The sequence below is a fragment of the Protopterus annectens genome, chromosome 1.part2, assembly GCF_019279795.1.
Source record: "Protopterus annectens isolate FY-2018-M chromosome 1.part2, PAN1.0, whole genome shotgun sequence".
Taxonomy (NCBI): domain Eukaryota; kingdom Metazoa; phylum Chordata; order Ceratodontiformes; family Protopteridae; genus Protopterus; species Protopterus annectens.
In genome coordinates this window covers 936633730-936656421 of record NC_056727.1, presented here as the reverse complement: position 1 = coordinate 936656421, position 22692 = coordinate 936633730, and the positions used below count along the sequence as shown (strand labels likewise).

Sequence of the window (22692 nt, the reverse complement as noted above, 5' to 3'; positions counted from 1 at the left end):
CCAACTGCTTCCCATTCCAATGGTTTCCCCTTAATTTGAAGGTCCATTGCTCTATCCTGTTGTGGTGCTTTCTGAATTAGATTTTCTACACTGAATCCTTCACTTTGGAGGTACTCCTTAAACTTGGTTTCTATTTCTTTAATGTCTCTATTCCTAATCTCCTATTTTACTTTTCCTCTTTGCCTTCTTATTTTTTTGTATTGCAAAGTTTTCCATGTCCAGATTCCCTTGCCTGTATTTCTCTTCAAATATCTTTGGTGCTGCTCTTTTTGTATTGATTAGTTTTGCTTTCTCCTTTGCATAGATATTTCATATTAAATCTTTTTCTTTCTCATGTCCATATTTCTTCTTCAGATGCCTCCTAATCTTCCTGTTTCTCCTTACTCTGGGGACTCGTCTCATCATGCTGTGCTGTAAACCTGTGTTAGACCTTCTACATCAAATCCTTCACTTTGCAGGCACTTCATAACTTCAGCTTCTATTTTTTTTTTTAACTTCTACTTTACTAATCTTCTTTTCTACAGCTCTCTTTGCAATATTAATATAGATTACCTTATGAGTCTAGAGGTTTCTGTTAGTTCTGCACATCTTGCAGACTTTATATTTGTTGCATTTTACTATACTTTAAGGTTTGCAACTGTTTTTTTTTTTCAGATTGATATAATGGTACCAGTTATTATTCTTTTATTATACATTTTTAATTTAATAAGATATTGGTTGATGGCTGTCTTTACAGTTATCACTTTCTAGATATATTAAGCTTATTTGTGGATTTCATCCTTTGGCTTTGCTGATATGAATTTGTTTGTACAGTACTCTTATTCAGCTTGTTTGTTTGATCTTAAAAAGTACAGAGAAAGTACAAGGTACACTCCTTTTTATAGCCAGGTTCCCTCTAAAGACCATGACTCCCAGCAGCACAACCTCATACTGATAGGGACGTCTTGGTGCTTAGAAGATCTAATGAAGTGACAGCTGTTCTGTTTGATAGCAAATCTCTCTTCCAGCAGTGTCATCCTTCTAGTAACAATCCTATGATTTGAGCATTTGCTGTTATGAGGAGTATATTCACACACCTTTACATTCCATTTGGACATATTGGCCTTGAAACTAAGTATTATAATAACTGATAAACAGAAACTTGTCAAAATGTATCCCTAAATAGTGAATGTAACAGTTGTGTACAAGATCAGACAAATGACTGGTGCCAAAACCATAGCCCAAAACTAAATGTGAAAAATTGCATTAGAGATCTAGGTACACAGATAAATTGTAGCCTGAACTTTGACCACCATGTGTCCACAATAGTGAGGAAGTCCTTCTATGTGGCACAACTTATAAGTAAAGGTATGGCATCCAGATCCAAGGTAATTAGAGTCCCTTTGTACTCAGCCCTCATCATACTAATAACTGGGTATAAAGTGCCATTTAGCATGTACTTGACTAAGTACTTACAGTAGCTGGAGTGACTGCAGAGGTTCTTCACAAAGAAACTACATGGTGTAGACAACATTTCCTATGCAGATAGACTAAAATCCCTATCCCTTTACTCTGTCTCCTACCAACTACTAAGGGTTAACCTATGCCTGACCTACAGAGCACTCACAAATCCAGCCCTGATGGAGCTGCTACACATCCGCAAGTCAAACAGCACAAGGGTCACCTGATCTAGGAATCAAAACTTAGTGACTCAAACAAAACATGCTGGAGAGACAGATATGCATCTCAGCGATTGGCCCTTCTTTGGAACAGGGTTCCTATTCACGTTAAGCAAAGCCCTTCCCTGTCTCTCATCAAATGCAATTTAGATCAGTGGATGGGGAATTGCAAATTCACACCTTAGGTAGTGCCTATATCCCATATGAACAGGGGCAATCTGTAAGATTGTAAGCGTTGACGTCCCACTCGAGAGAGCGTTCCTGCTATCAAATTACGTTAAAATCAGACAGTTCAACCTCCGTGCAGGAACGCAGCAGCCTGTACAAATGAAATAACCACGATGTCACAGATTCAAGCAGTAGAATAAAAACAATAGCTCCAACTCGAAATGTAAACTCAGGAACGTTCTTTATTCACTTCAGTAAGCGCTTTCAGCCTAAAAAAGGCTTCCTCAAACTGTACAACTAACATGAAAAGGCACAGCCCTTATATACTCCAATCAATTAAAACAATTAGAATTCAAATTATTTAATTAATCAATTACTACTATTTAAAACATTTTAAAACTAATTTTACTGATGTTTCTACATTCCTTTATGTATAAATGACCTCATCCATTTATTTATAAATCAATTACACTAAATGTGTTTACTCTAATTATTTGAACATTTCATACAAAAAAGTCTTCCATTCATTCAGCCTGAGTATTATACTCAGTTGCAAGTAATTCATCATTTATGCCACAAGATGGTGCTAAACCATTAATTCAATATAATAAAATGTTCTATTTATATATTTCTAGCAACTTATCTAATAATTATTATCTAATGAAATATCATTGTTTTATAAATTGTAAATATATAAACAAATACATATATATACACACATAAAACATATATATTATTATAAAAATAAAATATATGATATATATATAAATATAAAATATGTATTGTTATATATCTAAAATCTACCATTCCTGTATATAGACTCTAGTTATATTGTGTACAGGAACAAAATCTTTTCTTTACCATAAACACTTATAATAAAAACATTATAGGTGTTATCTATTTCTAGTATACAGAAACATACTACCATAACGGTCTTAATATTTCAAAGCTCTTCCTAGTTTCCTTTTCTTTAAAAACGGGTGTAAACTCACTTTATCATTGAGACCAGGAGGATAATCAGATCTACATCTGATGATCCATTTAGTCTCTTGTTCCAACGTATAATTTTCTAGGTCCCCTCCCCTTAAGGTTTTAGAAATAACCTGTAGGACAAGGAAACTAAAAATGTGTGTACTTCCCTTTATCTTATTATGTTTGGCTAGAGCATTTCGTTCATCTCCTATCCTTATACTATAATTGTGTTCCCTTATTCTTTCTCTAAATTGTCTATTCGTTTTACCTATGTAAAACGCTGTACAGGAACAACACTGGGCTAAGTATACCACATTCTCAGTTCTACATGTAGTGCCAGTAAAGAAAGTAAAAATTTTTTCTGTTATTGGTGACTTAAAAGTTGTATCAGTGTTAATCAAACTGCACTGATTACAACTACTACAAGGGGTCGTATTAGAAAGATGTATAGGATGGTCATTTCGAGTTTTATGGCATAATGTTCTTTTTAAATTTGGTTTATTCTTGTAACAGAACCTGGGTTTCTCACCAACTAAGACACTAATGTCATCTTCTAGTCTTAGTAGATGCCAATGCTTTTCTATGATATCTTTAACTTTATTAACATCTTTTGTGAAGTAAATTGGTACACTAATCAAGATGTTATTAAATTCTGATTCCTTATTGTTATCTTCCATTTCTATCGTCAATCTACTTGAAAAATATGGACGAGCTCTTGTGTCTCTCATACCATAAACTTCTTGTACTGTTTTAACAATGTCTCTTTCTTTATATGATCTATCTAACAACCTAGATTTCAGTCCTTCTATTTCTTCATTAAACCCTGTTTCTGTAGGGTTAAGCCTGGAGGCTCTCATAATCTGGCCCTTTATAACATTATCAAAAATGCCTTTTTGAAATTTCATTGGAACTTAACTCTGCAGCACATGGTGCACTCATCGTTTTCTTTTTAGTCTATTAGATTATCAAAAATGTGTTTAGGATGCATACTACTTCTATGCAATAAAGTGTTCCTGAAACACATTTTTCTATGTACTGATGTATTTATAATGCCATTTGTGAGTTTAATAACGTTTACATCTAGAAAGGGAATATACTCCATAGAATAGCTCATAGTAAAATGTAAGAAATTTGTAAAATTATTTATTTCTTTTTCAAATTCTAATAATGCATTCTCACTTCCTTTCCAAACCAGTAAGAGGTCGTCCACAAACTTTTTATAAAAAGTAACATTTTGTTTAAAGGACCCAGAAGGGAATAAGCTCTCTCTTTCCCATTCTGCCATTACAATGTTGGCGTAGCTATTGGCACAAGAGGGTGGCTGACGGAACCTTTTTCGTTATTTGTTGAACATCATTTAAGAAAGGTAGTAGAGGATAATTTTAATATCTTGAAAGACAGCAAACATTTTTTACTTGATTTATATGACTATTTATCAAAAGGAGATGAGGTTCATGATTATTTTTTGGTTACCTTAGACGTAAAAAGTCTATTTACAGTGATACCCAACTCTGTAGGCATTGATAGTGTACAGAACTATCTAAGGAAGTATACTGACATGGATGTTCAGTTTATTGAATTACTGGCATTGTTTTTGGAAATTATACTAGAGAATAATGTCTTTCTTTTTGAAGAAGATATATATTTACAAAATGATGGCGTAGCTATGGGCACCTCTTGTGCCAATAGCTACGCCAACATTGTAATGGCAGAATGGGAAAGAGAGAGCTTATTCCCTTCTGGGTCCTTTAAACAAAATGTTACTTTTTATAAAAGGTTTGTGGACGACCTCTTTCTGGTTTGGAAAGGAAGTGAGAATGCATTATTAGAATTTGAAAAAGAAATAAATAATTTTACAAATTTCTTACATTTTACTATGAACTATTCTATGGAGTATATTCCCTTTCTAGATGTAAACGTTATGAAACTCACAAATGGCATTATAAATACATCAGTACATAGAAAAATGTGTTTCAGGAACACTTTATTGCATAGAAGTAGTATGCATCCTAAACACATTTTTGATAATGTTATAAAGGGCCAGATTATGAGAGCCTCCAGGCTTAACCCTACAGAAACAGGGTTTAATGAAGAAATAGAAGGACTGAAATCTAGGTTGTTAGATAGATCATATAAAGAAAGAGACATTGTTAAAACAGTACAAGAAGTTTATGGTATGAGAGACACAAGAGCTCGTCCATATTTTTCAAGTAGATTGACGATAGAAACGGAAGATAACAATAAGGAATCAGAATTTAATAACATCTTGATTAGTGTACCAATTTACTTCACAAGAGATGTTAATAAAGTTAAAGATATCATAGAAAAGCATTGTCATCTACTAAGACTAGAAGATGACATTAGTGTCTTAGTTGGTGAGAAACCCAGGTTCTGTTACAAGAATAAACCAAATTTAAAAAGAACATTATGCCATAAAACTCGAAATGACCATCCTATACATGTTTCTAATACGACCCCTTGTAGTAGTTGTAATCAGTGCAGTTTGATTAACACTGATACAACTTTTAAGTCACCAATAACAGAAACATTTTTTACTTTCTTTACTGGCACTACATGTAGAACTGAGAATGTGGTATACTTAGCCCAGTGTTGTTCCTGTACAGCGTTTTACATAGGTAAAACGAATAGATAATTTAGAGAAAGAATAAGGGAACACAATTATAGTATAAGGATAGGAGATGAACGAAATGCTCTAGCCAAACATAATAAGATAAAGGGAAGTACACAAATTTTTAATTTCCTTGTCCTACAGGTTATTTCCAAAACCTTAAGGGGAGGGGACCTAGAAAATTATACGTTGGAACAAGAGACTAAATGGATCATCAGATGTAGATCTGATTATCCTCCTGGTCTCAATGATAAAGTGAGTTTACACCCGTTTTTAAAGAAAAGGAAACTAGGAAGAGCTTTGAAATATTAAGACTGTTATGGTAGTATGTTTCTGTATATTAGAAATAGATAACACCTATAATGTTTTTATTATAAGTGTTTTTGGTAAGGAAAAGATTTTGTTCCTGCACACAATATAATTAGAGTCTATATACAGGAATGGTAGATTTTAGATATATAGCAATACATATCTTATATTTATATATATATCATATATTTTATTTTTACAATAATATATATTTTTATGTGTGTATATATATGTATTTGTTTATATATTTACAATTTATAAAACAATGATATTTCATTAGATAATAATTATTAGATAAGTTGCTAGAAATATATAAATAGAACATTTTATTATATTGAATTAATGGTTTAGCACCATCTTGTGGCATAAATGATGAATTACTTGCAACTGAGTATACTCAGGCTGAATGAATGGAAGATTCTTTTGTATGAAATGTTCAAATAATCAGAGTAAACACATTCAGTGTAATTAATTTATAAATAAATGGATGAGGTCATTTATACATAAAGGAATGTAGAAACATCAGTAAAATTAGTTTTAAAATGTTTTAAATAGTTTTAAATAGTAGTAATTGATTAATTAAATAATTTGAATTTTAATTGTTTTAATTGATTGGAGTATATAAGGGCTGTGCCTTTTCATGTTAGTTGTACAGTCTGAGGAAGCCCTTTTTAGGGTGAAAGCGCTTACTGAAGTGAATAAAGAACGTTCCTGAGTTTACATTTCGAGTTGGAGCTATTGTTTTTATTCTACTGCTTGAATCTGTGACATCGTGGTTATTTCATTTGTACAGGCTGCTGCGTTCCTGCACGGAGGTTGAACTGTCTGATTTTAACGCAATCTGTAAGATACTCAAGGTATAAGCACAAACTCATATGATCCTCTTGCTCGCAGGGGCACTATATTAGGTAAAATTGTGTTATATTGGCTAGGCTTGTAAGGGTCTTAAGCTATTAGTCTAGTAATCTCCTATGAACCTATTTGAAAATTAACAATGGCTTTTTAGTGCCTTTTGGAATGCAGTTATATTTCATACATACACTGATGCTAAACAGTTAAAAAGTATTTGAAGTATGTGAAAGAAGCAGGATGTATAAAAATGGGATCTGGTTCTAAATAAATATGTAGGGGAAACAGGCAGTCAGGATGAGCTAAGTGGTCTATGTCAGCTGCAAAATCTTTTTCTGTACATTAAATATAAAAACAAATCATAACAAGCATATGAGATAAAAAATTGCCTTTGAACTTTCAAAACATTTGACATATTTATTTTATTGAAAACATCTACTAATGATTATTGTGCTGAATTTATTTTCCTAGGAATCATTTTTGGAGGACTTGAACAGCATTCTTAATTCAGGAGAGGTGATGGACTTATTTGACAATGAAGAAATAGACAACATTGTTGTAGAATTAAAAGCTGCAGCTGCAGAGGCCAGTATTTCTGACAGTGCACAGGATGTATATGCTTTCTTTTTGCAGGTATAATATTTTAGTTATTACTACACTTTGTTAAGAAACATATCAAATAGTGTTTCTTACATTTGGCGTAAATAATATAAAATATGATTTTAATGCACCTGATATTGTTTTGCATGTATTGCTGCATTTAGTGTGTTGGAAGGAGATGCATGACAGTGCATGACATGTTGGGCATGTGTGTATATGCACAGCTACTGCTGCTGTTGATCATGTGTTAGCTGTTTTACGTAATCGAATTTTGTGATGTTTTTTGGCTAAAGTCTTTTCAGATGCTGGATCAAGGTGGTTATTCATTGTGAATTGAAGCATGCGGTTGTCTGTGCATACTACTAGCCTGCTGCATTGCACAACTGACCATGTATCATTCTCCAGTCCTGTATGGGTGAGGGTCACGTACTGTAAAGGAATAGTTGAATATGTGTTCACTACGAACCCTCCGATGTGATGGAGTTGGACTGTGTAAAGCCTAATGATCTCTGTTGTGAACATCCCTTCCATATACATATTTGCTGTGGGTCACAGTGCAATGCAAATTTTTCATTTCTGAGCCTTATATTTCTTGCTGCTGAAACAATGCAGATATTGGATTATAATGCATTTCTTCAGGTAAGATGTTCTATCTTTCCCACAAACTGTGTTCCATTCCATTTGCCATACCTTGAAATGCATCTGAATATGTGTTGTTCCAGTATGTAACTAGTACGTGTCCTTCTTTCACAGTTCTAGAATATAACAAATTATGTCAAGAGCTGACTATGGATATTGGTTTAGATTTTCATGTTGCTCATTTTATAATTTGTAAATACCTTTCTTCTAGGCAATATGGGAAAAGAGGTTGTAGATGGATGGATGGATGTGAATTCATTTGTGAACCTCATCACTTATTCTTTAAGGGCCTGTTCACCTGCATGAAATAATTTTTAGGTTTAACATTGAGCTTCATACTTTACGTTTAGGTTCCATAGTTCTAGGGATTGCACTTAACTTTTTTAGAGGTTTGAGACTCCCATTCAAGACCTTTAGTATTCTGGGGCTGGCTGTGAGCTACAATTAGAAGTCTTTGAGTCTTTATTAATGTTTTTCTAGCATTGTAATTCTAATATACTATTTTAGGAACCAGAGTTAAATTCATATGGTGACACACGTTTCAATTATATATATGGTTTAAAATATAGGATTACTATATCTAACTATAATTTAATTGAACGTAGAAGTACTGCATGATAAGAACTGAAATTATTTAAACCTGGTGATAGTTACACTGTACACAGAAGAGTTTTTTTGTTTAGCTATGCGACCAGTTTCTTATCCTATTGATATCATACAGCACTGAAGCTTATTTTGTTGCAGATACTGTTATGGGTTTTCTGGGGTCATGTGACTCAGAGAACAGGGAAGAGGTAAGATTGTTCTCCATGTAATTCTCCATTTTTTCCAAGTTTGTTTAGCCTCCCTCATTGATAGTATATTTATAAATTGGGGGTGAGTAGGCAGATCCCTTACACTTAGGGGTGCAGGGGACAAAGCAACAATGCCTTTACATTTTGTGTCCAGGACAAATTGTTTGGTGGCAGTAACTTTGATCTGCCTCAGTGTGCATTTGCTGTCAAACTACATATTCCCCACCCCACCCACAGCCCTTGCACTGGCCAGTTTCCAAAAGCTTTGGGTGACTTCCAGGCACTTCTCCTGCCAGGAGCTCATGCAACACTCCAATAAAAAGCAGGAGGAGAACCAAAATCTTCAAAACATTTTTTTTTTTCCTGAGGAAGAAGCTAAGAGCCCTGAATAGATATGGTAGGAAACAAACAAACAAAAACAAGTGAAAGGAACCATACCCTGACAATATATCAGGAAGAACAACAAGGAAAAGGAGAGGTGGGGACAGCTACTGCAATGGCGATGCATTAGAACATCTGTTATGTTATGTTTACTTACACAACTGTACTGTGTTAAAAATAATTACGTTGGCAATAGCCTAAGCTATGTGGGTAATCACCATAGCATAAATAAGCATAGTAAAACAGGAAGTAAGCCAATACCTAACACTCCAGGAGCGCTTTCATAATGGTCCAAACAAAGCCAGTTCTGGACCATTTTGATCCAGTTTGTAATGTTTTGTAAAGATGTACTGTGGACAAAGTTACTGCTTCTAGAGTCCAATCCTTTCTAGAAAGCCACAGTAGAAGCCAGTACTGATGTTCAATGAGATGTAATTCTCCCTGGAAGTGTCTTTTTGCAGCGAGTATAACAACAAAAATAGTATAAGACTGGCATGAATAAATAGTTAACTTTGACATTGGTTTCCCTTTCCTTATACCTTCATAGAAGACAAATAGCTGGTCAGTTTTCCTGAAAGGTTTACTTTTGTCTAGGTAGTATCTGAGTTGCCTGTGTACATACAGAGTGAAGCATCATTTCTTCCTTATTCCTAAGTTCAGGAAAGAAAGCTGAGAGGTTAATTGTCTGGCTTATATTACACACTGAAACTACTTTAGGCATAAAAGTAAGATTTGTTATTGAAGAAACCCTGTCCTTTTGAAAAATAAGGTAGGGTTGCCTCAATATAAGTGCTCGTAACGCAGATACCATCCTAGCAGATGTCAAAGTAATGAGTAAAATAGTCTTCCATGTTTAGCACCTTAAATCAGCCTGATGAGCTAGTTTGAACGGAGACTGAGTTTATGAAGTTATACAATTAGGCCTGCATCACTTCACTGTGTTTTTTGATTAATGCACTGTTGGTAATTGATGAATATTGGAATGATTTAGTGTGTGTCCATTCATTTCAGCAACGCACATTTCTGAATGGTGATGCCATTTTTGGAAGTAACTTTTTGGTAACTTGTTAAACTTATTTAAGGACCACATGTTGCATACAGTATGCCCACAGCATGTTTACATGCTGAAATGTGAGAAGATGGCTACATAAGAGTTATGATTCAGATTGCTCAATGCATTATGAAGGAACAATTGAAAGACCACTGTAGTACTACAGTGGTAAGAAGGTTCCAACCTGCAGTGCTGCAGTGATTGCTTTGGAGAAAGTTGCATGGAAATGCAGCAGTCCAGGAATGCAGCTAATGCAAATTAACCATATACACTTCCAAATAGCTTTTTTCCAAGAATGGAATAGCACTGCAGAGCAATTAAAACAAAAGTTGTATTATGCTACTTTGTAAGCAAAGCAATACAAATGTACACTGTGTTTTGACACTAGTAAGTACCATACAAGATGCGGATGGAGATTGACTGTGCACAGTCACTCACAATACTTCATCTGGTGGTACAGATATAGAGTTTGAGTTCTTCAAAATGCTAACACAAGTAACTGGTCAGCTACTAATAGCTGAGTTGGAGTTCTTTAAAATGCTGACCTGTGTAGCTGGTACTAATAGCTGACTAGTGCTGGATATAGCTGCACCAGATGTTTTTTTGGAAAAACAACCTTCCTGTGTTACTTTTCCAGTACTGCCATTGACATCCAGGTGGAGCTTCCAGCAACACTAACTTACAACTAATGACTCTGGCTGACAATAGGTGGACACCTATAATATTCTCTTTCTGGAATGAGGCATATTCTTGTGATAAACGTATAGCATTGATGCTGGCATATGGAGTTAAAGCTGCATTATAAGTAGTGTGTACTGGCAGAGAGGAACCATGTGAGGAAAACTGATGCCTGCCATGATAGTGCATTATGGGATAGTAGTAATTTGCTTATTAGAGTTGATGACAGTGGCACACATGTAAGGCTCCAAGCAGGGCACATGCATGGATGGAGAATAGATGCATTGCATGACCATATCTGGCCAGCATATCAGGTTTGCCTTTCAGTGCAGTGTCCTTTGTCCTATCATCAGCATTGCAGGTGGGGACATGGGACATGGTTACACAAAACACCTGAGTCAGTTAAATGCACGACTGTGTAGGGAAGCACTACTATGGATGATATCTTCCTGTGGGGAAGCATTGTGACCAAATATTGTCCAATATGGCAGAGACATTGACTTCAGATACGGAATTCTGAACAGGTGGCTTTACATATGATTTCATTAGTTGACCACATCATTGTTTTGTTGCATACTGCAAGACTTGCCACCGATACATCACACTGTGTTACATTAGAATGTTCACAGCAGCATACAGTAACATAAATATGTGCAAGTCTAGATATGTCTGTTTTCAATCACTAACATAGGTCATGCTGCATTACTTATGGGTCACATTTCCATGCTATGTATCCACATGTCTGCATACATATACATCTAGCCCTTCCAGGTTGCATACTACCACAGTTGTTATTGGTAAATGTACCACTGTTTCCAGTTATGCTTAGGACAAAATGCCACTTACAATTATGCAATGTTTTATAAATGCAACACACTTTCCATATACTAACAGCTCAGACTTTCAACTGGATGAAAAAAAAAAAACAAAAATCAAAAAAGAATATTTTTTTGCAGGGGAAAAGTCCTCCTACAACCCCATGTGAATGGTTTCACTCCCATCCCTATTAAATATACTATCTGATCGCCAAATGACAGACAAAACTGAAAAGCTGAAACATTTTCAATTATTATTAGTGTACAAATTCAAATTGTAATGGTAATGATTTCTTGTGGAGAACAGGAAGTAGAGAGGTAAGAGAAATGCACTGAATTTGCTAAACTTTGCCTAGTCAGAGAATATGATGCTGCCGTGTTTCACAGACAATAACTTTACCCACTTCATTATTACTATTTGCCCTTCGTTTATTTGTCATCTACTACTATGAGTTCCATTTGAGTCCTATAATGACCAGAACAGCAGCTGGCATCTACAGCTTTTCCTAGACAAGTTCAGAATGGAAAAAGACTGAAAGGCCTTTCTTTCATATCAGTCATTACAGCTAAATGTAGCACTTCAGTGAGTTTACACTGACTTTCCTGAATAATTTTTAATTTACTTGCTTATTTATTTATTTTTGTCCATTTAAAAAAAAATGAAAGGAGAAAGAAAGAGAATAACTACTAGGAATATGTTTAAAAATACCACTCATTTTGTTAACTTTTTGCCCAAAGTATCCTACTACCAATATAATTAGGGGCAAAGGCCTGCAATCAGGGACAACTTTTAAATGTTATTGCTGGAAAATTTAACAGAGTAAGATGACAAAAAACGAATATGCATTCTCTGTAATAAAACATGTCTATAACTATAATGATTGACATTATTTGCTGAATGTAATCTATCAGCGTTATAAAAATTCATTGATTTTAGGAGGAACAAACTAAAATTTTAACAGAACCAAGGACTCTTGGGAGGTATGGGTGTGGGTGTGGGGGACAGCTTTCAAGGACTGGCATTTGCAAGATGGACATCTTCAATCATAATGCACTTTTATCATGATTTTTTTTTTAAGTTTGGTAAAACCGCTAAAAAGTGTGTCCTGCTAATCTTTCTGTGCCAGTTTACAGACAGCTTAAAGCATCTATGATTTATAAAAAAAAAATCTGTTTTACCAATAATTTTATGTCAAACGGCACCACGGTTGGGATTCAGAAAAAGCTCCTAGCAGTGATAAACCCTAAGATGGGCAAAAAAAAACACTTGCAGACACCCATTCCGATTCAAAAGACAGACCTACTGCAGTGATTCTACACAGTCAGTAGAATTTCCACAGTGGGTTTTATCCACAGCTGTGGTAAATTCCTCTGAGACATGTGGGGGCAGAATATGCTAATTAGCTGTGTGCACACCCCCTGAAATCACTCAGGTGCATAAATCAGAATGGCCTGCTATAGTACTAGCTCTGCTAGAATGTCAAATTCACATTCCCCCATTACTTTTAATGGGAAAGACCATGTTACAGGTAAATATCGGTATGTTTAACTGAGACATAAGGGTGTGTGTGTGTGTGTGTGTGTGTGTGTGTGTTTATAGCAGTCTGTGTGTGTATCTGCAGGGTATTAGTGGTCTCACGTGTGTGTGTGTGTGTGTGTGTGTGTGTGTGTGTGTGTGTGTGTGTGTGTGTGTGTTTATAGCAGTCTGTGTGTATCTGCAGGGTATTAGTGGGTTCACGTGTGTGTGTGTGTGTGTGTGTGTGTGTGTGTGTGTGTGTGTGTGTGTGTGTGTTAATTTGAATATTTTTCTAAGTCGGTTCAACAGTTAATAGAACAACAGTTTTTCCATCACAGTGCAGTTTCTGAACAATAAGAAGTATGAAACTCTAATATCTGATATTACTGACTGAATGACTCCTCAGTGATGTATATTACCATGGACAGAGCAAAAATAAATCAGAGTTGTTCTGCAAAATAAGAGACAGTTGAAAGCTGTGTATGTGTGAATGGATGAATATGTTCACGAGTTTAATTGAGTGGAGGACTGTTATGATGAATGACTGTGTTGTATGTAGGAATGTTTGTGTGTGTGTGTGTGTGTGTGTGTGTGTGTGTGTGTGTGTGTGTGTGTGTGTGTGTGTGTGTGTGTGTGTTTGTGAATGAATGTATTCATGTATGTGGGAGAGTGAATGAGGGGTACCTGTGCCAATAAGATGTGCAGTGGTAATTGCTGTCAAAAAGTGCAATTTAGCACTGGCGTAAATTACACCTGATTCAGGAAATGCAAATTAGCCATTAATTAATTTGTCCTCATTAAGGCTTAATATGTCTCTGTATTGAATTTCCATCAGTTTTGGAAACTGCGACTTTTGAGCACAGCAGTTTTTCCATTTGCAGGGAAAGTTTTTTGAATCTCAGCCCACATTTACAGTCTAACTCTGTTTCTGTTTTACGTTGTATGACTTTGAATGGTGTACCTAATGTTGATTTTACCAAAACAATTTAAATTAGTTCTCATAACTTTGAAAATGATGATTCGGGTACAGTGATACTAAACTTTAATGAGATAGTTCTAGTGGCCAAGTCCTTTAAAATCAAGTACAGTTCTGTGAAGCTATTAAGACTACAGAAAAATAGCAAAAAAAAAAAAAAGACAAACAGGAGAAGCAGTGCATCCATGTCAACAACAGAATGGATGAAATAAAATAGAAAAAAAAATACTAGCTGATGTTCATTTTATTGATCACTGCAGCAGAAGCCTTAGCTACATGGGTTATATCCTGTCAAGGATATAACAGCTTGCCAGCTTCCAAAGCTTCAGAGTACTTTCCACTTACCCAAAGTATCTGGCAACTCGAGCTGTACTGACTAGAAGACAAACTTAGGTGCCAAGCCCTTCAGAGCTTTACTGCCACTGAAAAGTACACTCCTTTGATGCTTTCCTTTGTGGGGCAGTTAAGTTACCTTTCAGGACAAACTTTCTATTCAGTAATTTTGCTTATTAATACTTCCCTTTTCAGCAAAGTTATTTTAAATCTAGGAGTTTGTGTTTTAACAGAGTGCCATGAGACTGTACTGTACTTTTAAACACGAGTGCTCTTTTTTCTAGTCAATTTAAAAGTTGCTTAAAGTAACTGAAAACCATTTTTTTTGTATGAAGAAATTGCGTTTATTTTATTTTTGTGGGGCTGGTCAAATATTTTAAAGTGCTTTTACTGTATTTGTGTGTGAAAAGGTGACTTTTAAAGACTTTTTTACTGGCATGTGTTGCTTGTTTTCCAATGGAAAGAGACACCATTTTCAGCCTGACCTTGGAACAGTCTGTCTGTCCCATGATCAGTCCTTCTTCCAACCATGAAAGCAGCCTTTTGTCATCACAGCAGGCTAGCAATTTGCCTCAGCCACAGGTGGATGACTGTCCTTTGACCATTAGTTGTAATGCACGCCACTCATCTTTTGCCCAGGATCCCTCTGGTGTAGCACCTACAGTCAGTATGAATGGGAGGTTCACTGTGTCCTCTGTTGCTGTTGGGGTCACTTCAGTGGGTAAGGGTAGCCTATCTTGTAAATCCTGGAAGAAGAAGCAAGGAAGGATTCCCTGTTTTGTCATAATGTTGTGGCCATCCCTGGGAAAGCTGATGTTGTCATTAGTAACACTGCTGGTCCCAATCACTGTCAAAAAGAACAAGAAAACTAAGCATTTATCTACTCCTCCTCAAATTTCTCTAGACAAGGGCAGTTTACTGGCTGTGGCTCAGGATTTAGTTCAGGGTATTAATCCTTCTTATGGAGTAGTTTCTGGTAAAAGAAAGAGGAATACCTGCTTTCCTGAAGAGAGTCAAGATTCTGAATCTGGACAGCAGGATGAAGGAACAGACACAAGTTTTCTGTTAAGATTTCTGATTCAGACTCAGAGTAGAACTCAATTTCTGACTTTCCATGTGGGGGTTTCTCTTTCTGTGAAACTATTTCTAGAAAGTGCCACTGCCTTCAGTGAGAGAATACTGTGGATTCTCAGTCCCTCAAGTCCCTCAGAAAATACTGAGTTGTTGCATAAGGAATTTCCAGAAACTGTACCCCTCTCTCCAGTTCTGACAGATTTGGAGGCTATGTATGTTATTGCCTGCAATTTTCCTGACAGTCAGCTGTCTGCCCCCAAAAAGGCAGATAGGATGTATAAAGTTCCCTGAGTCTTTTAAAATGTTTGTACACTCTTCCCAAACCTGATCCAGCAGCCATAGCTTTAGTTAATCCCTCTGCTACTAAACACTTAGATCTGATGTTGTCAATTTTCATTAATTCCTCAACAATTGGGTTCGGATCCGAGGTGGATGTTTTTTCAGCAGCTCATGTCCACTAGAACTCTTGAGCTCTTCCTTTACCCATAATGCTGTATCCCCTAACATACCCCAGATCTCATTTGCCCCTTTTGTGTACGGACGTGATCGCTTTGAGCTCTCAAGCATTGGTAAAGTTAAGTGAATTATTTAGTTGCTTCTTTGAAGTTCCTTACTTTTTGCCTTTTGCCTTTTCATATTTATTTTATTTATTTATTTTGTTTACATTTGTTATATTTATATATCTATGCTTATATCCTCCCTACTTCTTATTACCATTGTTGGTATTAATTTCTCTTCCCTTCTTTTTCATACCATTATTGGTAGTTTCTTTCCTTTTTATACCATTGTTGGTAGCCTCTAAAAAAACTTTTTCTATCTTTCGTCCTTTCATAGCATTTACTGGTAGAAAATTGCAGAAAAGCTTTTGGGGTTTAAAAAGTGTAAACAATGTGAACATAAGCTTCATTTGTCCATTTTGCATGATTTGTGTTTTTATTGCCTAGGCCTTGAACATTTAAAAGCTGACTATGATATCTGTAAGTTTTTTAATCCTTGAGTGATGGTGGATTGAAAGAACAAACTAATTCTGAAAGGTCTGCTCCCTACGACCTTTGCAGAGCCACTATCAGGGGCTCAACCCCCTAAACAGGACAAGAAGTAGTACAGGAAAAGGCTTTCAGATCCATCTGGCTCTTCTACTTCATCCTCAGATCTGGTAATTGAACCGTTTCAAAAATTGTCTAAAAAGTCAGATCCAAAGTCTAAATCTTCAGATCAGTTGGCATTGGATATCCAGTCTGCTTCCTCAGATCCACAGTATCAGATCTGAAGCACCTACCCCGAACAAGGTATGCATCATCCTTGGATCCTGTACTTCCAGAGTGCCATCCCTGTTCTTGGAGAGATGGCGACTTTCCAGGCCCTCGTCAGTAGGCTCACCCTGTCATTCTTCCATGAGCCTGATGGAAGCTATCATGGCAAAATGATGAGGAAGTTCCTGTCTTAACAGATTCAGATGGGAGTTTTCCAGGCTCCTACCCCTTAGGAGCAGGAGGCCTTCATGAGTGCTACACCACCCATCTTGGTTCCTTCTCCGATCTGACTTGTGGTTTTGGAGCTCTCAGATCCGAGCCTTCCAGGATTCTCTGTGTCAGATCTGAATATTATTGGATGGTTGCCACTTAATAATGAGCAAATCTGAGTATTCCACCTTCACAAACTCATAGATATCCTTTGAAATAAGTCTTGCCGTATACATTTCGTGCAAAGTTGTTTTAACTTCATTAATGATGTGTCTCACTTGCATTGCATCAATTAAACAATAAGTAGTTTCTTCCTGTAACATCCTGTGCATCTTATTTAAGTAGAAACCACAGTTCATTACAATGATAGCACCCCCTTTGTCAGCAGGTCTGATTGGCTAGGCTTATGTACGCCCTAGGACCAATAGCCTAGTACCTACCTATGAACCTATATTGGATGGGAGATAGGAAATTCACCCAGGGGATCACTTCTGTGGCTCTGCTCAACAGGGGCACAGGAAAATAATTTTCTTGGGTGGCAAAAGCCAGGGTACCTTTTTGGCTAGGCTTATATAGGCCCTAGGGCCAATAGCCTAGTACCTCCCTATGAACAATCTCAGAATTACTACTTAACTCATTCAAGGCCTTATATTCATCAGAAGTGAAGTTATAGAAATCATAATGCCCCTTACAGTGAACTGTCTCCACAATTTCTATTTCACATGTCTTTAGGAACGTATCTACTACAGGATGTATAGGAAGTATAAACGTGCTAGTTTCTTTAAACACCTGGGATTTGTACAGTCGTCATTACCAAACATTTTCCTAAGTGCAATATTGTGACCAAACATTCTTAAATCTATCGTAATATCATGTAACTTCGGGGGTCGGGCAGAGACAAAAGTCAGTCCTTTATTGAGTACTTTCAGTTGCATATCAATCAATGTCACATCAGAGATATTCAAAACAAGATTAAATTCAGTATCACTACTCAGGTGGTCAGTTCCTCCATTTCCTCCCTCTGCTGACTGATCTGTCCCTCTGTGTTTGATTTCCGAGTTTCATAGGGACCGGGAGGATGGGAAAACCCTATCCAATGGCATGACAGGCTTAACCTTGGGTTTAGTTCCAAGTAGAGAAGCATTCACGGATCCTTCAGTCTTGTCCTCAGTAGTCTCTTGTAGCTCTCGTACTATTGGTCTCCCTGCAGGCTTACCAGCAGACAATTTGCAATAAGACCTGCTAATGTCATTATGTACTGTAGTTGTTTCACCATTAGCAGTCGAATATCTACAGGTGAAGCATCCTGAAGCAGATTAGTAACAGTCTCATTAGAGTCTACACCTTCTCCCTCCGACTTAGATTTCAGCCAGACAAAAATATTACCTCTTAAAAAATCTTGATAATATCCCTATAATTTACGCATTTTAAGCTGTTGCAACTTGTTGTCATATAGTGAAAGGTGGTAAAACAAATTATCTAAGTTAGTAAGGTAAACATCGCTGAAAATTTTCTTTTCAACCCCAAGCTGCTTTCTTTTAACATTTTTAATAAGTTTCTTTTCCTTCAGTTTTGAAAAAGTCTATCAACAACTGCATATATTTGAAACTAGTCTCTATATTATTTTGTCAGCGAGCTAAGAGATCAGGAAAAGTATTCCCATAAGTGGGCATATGCATCACACGTAGGCCTCTTGGAACAATTTTAAAGTGTAGACAGGCTTCTAAATGAAGGCACTGCCACTGGATGCATTTCAGTTTATATAAGTCATTTTTAAGCCCTTAGAAGTATGCCATACTTCTGATGAGACATTAAACTGTGGTCCATTCTGCCTGAGTTGGTGGTAGATCAGGTAGATGTAAAAGATTCCATAGCACTGGGTCTATATTAGAAGAACGAACGTTTAAAATGTTGACCGCATCTTTGTCGACACATATTTAGTGATCTAACAAATAAACAAACACTGACATTGTTGAAACTTATATAATCAAAATGTTTTAGTTGTCCAACACCGTTCCCCTATAGCTGCAGTGAATATTAATCTAAAATACCGTCAAATCTTAATATACACCCTAAACCCATGCTACACCTGTTTTTATTAATACAGTAAATGAAACAACCTTAAGAATTCATGAAATAGTGTCATAGGAACTGGAACTAAACACACCCTAGTGAACCATCTATGTGAAATACACAGTTACTAAGCTACACTTTCAATAGCATTGCAACTGCTTTTAGAACGTCTTCCTGAGTATATGCAGATTTATTGTCTAATACAGTTTGTAATCTATGTTGTCTCTCAATAGTTTTTCTTTTCTTAGGAGAAGGCGGGCATCCAGACATCAACTGCAGCTAGTTTCATTTACTTTGTTTTGTTCTATAAACAATACAGACAAAACAGAGGGAATATCGCAAATACATCTTCCTAAAAGAGAACGAATTCTTCTATGCCACCCTTCCACATGATTTTGGGTTTGTGGCAAAGGTAACTTGTTTAAATCAGATACATTCCAGAAGCTAACTGGAAACAAAGGAGGAAACCGAGAACAAGAAGATGATCATGTCTGTTGTTTTCGTGATTGCCACATAGACATCTGAAAAGTAAGATATCAACTCTTTACCAGCAGCTGGAAATACCTTTGATAATTATGTAAATGCTGGTAACACCTCATCTTCATTTAGGAAAGATAAAGCAATTAATTTCTTTACTGAACGTTAAAAAGTGACTGACTTTCCATACAAACTAGCTAAACCTAATGATTGTAGTTTGTGGCAAACAGCTTGTGCAAAGTGAGATAAACAGCCTTTACATATCACTGTAGAGAAATTGCTTTTAACGCTCTTTATAGCCGCCATTTCAAAATCAGACAGGATAAACTTCACAGACACATGTAGATTAGCTGAAGATAAAAGCTCAAATAAACATTCCCACATAAAGTTATAGGATTTATAGGACTTTTTAGTCATAAGGCAGAATACTAGTGGTAGACACGTTGTATTTCCAGCCATTGACACCATCATCATCTTCTTTCAACTGTTCCCGTTAGGGGTCGCTTAGGGGTCGCCACAGCGGATCATCTGTTTCCATTTCTTCCTGTCCTCTGCATCTTGCTCTGTCACACCAACCATCTGCATGTCCTCTCTCACCACATCCATAAACCTTATCTTAGGCCTTCCTCTTTTCCTGTTACCTGGTAGCTTCATCCTTAGCATCTTTTTCCCAATATACTCAGCATCCCTCCTCAGCACATGTCCAAACCAACGTAATCTTGCTTCTCTGGCTTTGTCTCCAAACCTTCCAGCCTGGGCTGACCCTCTAATATACTTATTCCTGAACCTGTCCACCCTCGTCACACCCAGTACAAATCTTAACATCTTTAACTCTGCCACATCCAGCTCTAACTCCTGCCTTTTTGCCAGTGCCACTGTCTCCAACCCACATAACAAAGATGGTCTCACTACTCTCTTGTAGACCTTCCCTTTCACTCTTACTGGTACTCATCTGTCACAAATCACTCCTGACACTCTTCTCCACCCTCTCCATCCTGCCTGTACTCTCTTCTTCACCTCTCTTCCACACTCACCATTACTCTGAACTATTGATCCCAAGTATTTAAACTCATCCACCTTCGCCACCTCTACTCCTTGTATCCTCACTATTCCTCTGTCCTCCCCCTCATTCACACACATATATTCTGTCTTAGTCCTGCTGACCTTCATTCCTCTTCTCTCTAGAGCATATCTCCATCTCTCCAAGGTCTCCTCCACCTGTTCCCTACTCTCACTACAGATCACAATGTCATCTGCAAACATCATAGTCCACGGGGACTCCTGTCTGATCTCGTCTGTCAACCTGTCCATCACCATTGCAAATAAGAAAGGGCTCAGAGCTGATCTTTGATGTAATCCCACCTCCACCTTAAACACATCTGTCACTCCTACAGCAGACCTCACTGCTGTCACACTACCCTCGTACATATCCTGTACCACTCTTACATACTTCTCTGACACTCCCGACTTCCTCATACAATACCACAACTCCTCTCTAGGCACCCTGTCATATGCTTTTTCTAAGTCTACAAAAACACAATGCAACTCCTTCTGACCTTCTCTGTACTTCTCCATCAACACTCATTTCCAGACATTGACACCAGTGCATGTATATTGTACAATTGTCTACAAAGACATCCTTTAGTTAGAAACACACCATCCATTAACCAAATCTGAGACTCATTCAAATCATGTAGATTTTCTGCTGTTGAAAACACAAGGACATGTATATTATTGTGAATGTCCACCATACGTTTTTGAACAAGAGTACCATCCTTTATATTATAACTACTTGCATTTCCACTACTTAACAGAGTTGAGTCAGGGCTGTAATTTAACAATTCTTCCGTCTGACTCCATCTGTCTCTATTGACTTGTTGAAGCATAGATTGCCTAGCAGGCAGACAAAGTGTAGTTACTGTAGATGTACTTGCTACTATATCATCCACCACTAAAGCAGGAGTATCTCTAGAAATACGAGCAGTCTCCTTCAAATTGTGACATGCAACATACATCTCCACTTCTGTAGCATCTGATGCATGATGGTGTGGTGCACATTTCACTAATAAATCTCTGTGAACATCTTTTATATTACTGCCCTACCTTTGCATTTTTCTTTTAATTTTAATCTACAGCACCAGTACCTCTTATCTTTCATTGTTTTTTCTAAGTTAAAAAGGTATCCATCTAGATGTAGCATATCCTTGCTCTTTTGCGACTTAACTGTTTGGTAATATTCACCCACGATTCCAAGGGAAAACAGCATTGCATTAGCCATTTTAGTCTGTAGTGCATGTGTATCACACAACTACTTCCTAGTAGACTGGCTTTTATAACTATATTACGTGACTGGTAATTACGAAGGAATTTAAAATAAACTTCTGTAATTCTATATATAATACAGCCACTAAAGTTGCTATATACATTTACTTACATAAATATGCACTAGTCTTTCAGTTTATTTCCTTTATTTGTGATAAATAAAGTAAAATATGTACAATATAAACATGGTTACGTCACATGTTGATTTGCGTCAGTTGGCCAACTATGAGAATTCGAACTGAACTTTTTAGACCATTAGAGCTTTTACTGATTATACATTTCACTAAATACATGTCGACAAAGATGTGTTCAACATTTTAAACATTCGGTCTTCTAATATAGACCCCATAGCACTTATCTAAAAGATTTGGAGTTTTTTATTTATATGCATCATTCAGTTTCTTTCAATTTTCTATATACACCTTTTTCATTTTACATAACACAAAATGCACTAAAATAACTTTCAGAATAGAGCAATAAGTGCATTCATACACATTCATTTAAACAATTTTTAACGTTGTAAATTCCACCCACATTGTTACGCCATGTGCATTTCTTTTATTCTTTTCATAATAATTTCACAATCCCATATTTTATTTTATAACAATTCTTCACATATACCATTCCAGATTATCCAGGCATTACTTACTAATATTTTGTCCGTTGTATCCGTTTTTCTTTCTTTCTGCCTTAAACTCATAGCCTATCATATCAAAATCTATTTTGAAAACATTCAAATTGATGTTCACTTTAATTGATGTTCATTTTAAACCTTTCACATGTTTGTTTAACTCAGTCACATTCCAGTAATCTGTGTTTAGTAGGTTCATCCACCTTGCATATTTGACATAATCATTCACTTGTCTGCTTGTATTTCATTTGCCCCCTTGACTGGTAATTTTTGCAACATTAATC

At 36.4% G+C, this 22692-nt stretch overlaps 1 protein-coding gene across 1 annotated transcript in view; it reads left to right on the top strand.

Annotated features, from left to right (window-relative positions):
• DNAH14 (dynein axonemal heavy chain 14) overlaps positions 1 to 22692 on the top strand; it is a 2550346-nt gene that overhangs the window by 371705 nt on the left and 2155949 nt on the right. Inside the window, 1 exon segment of the mRNA XM_044060213.1 lies at positions 7057 to 7218. Coding sequence (XP_043916148.1) covers positions 7057 to 7218 — 162 coding nt within the window.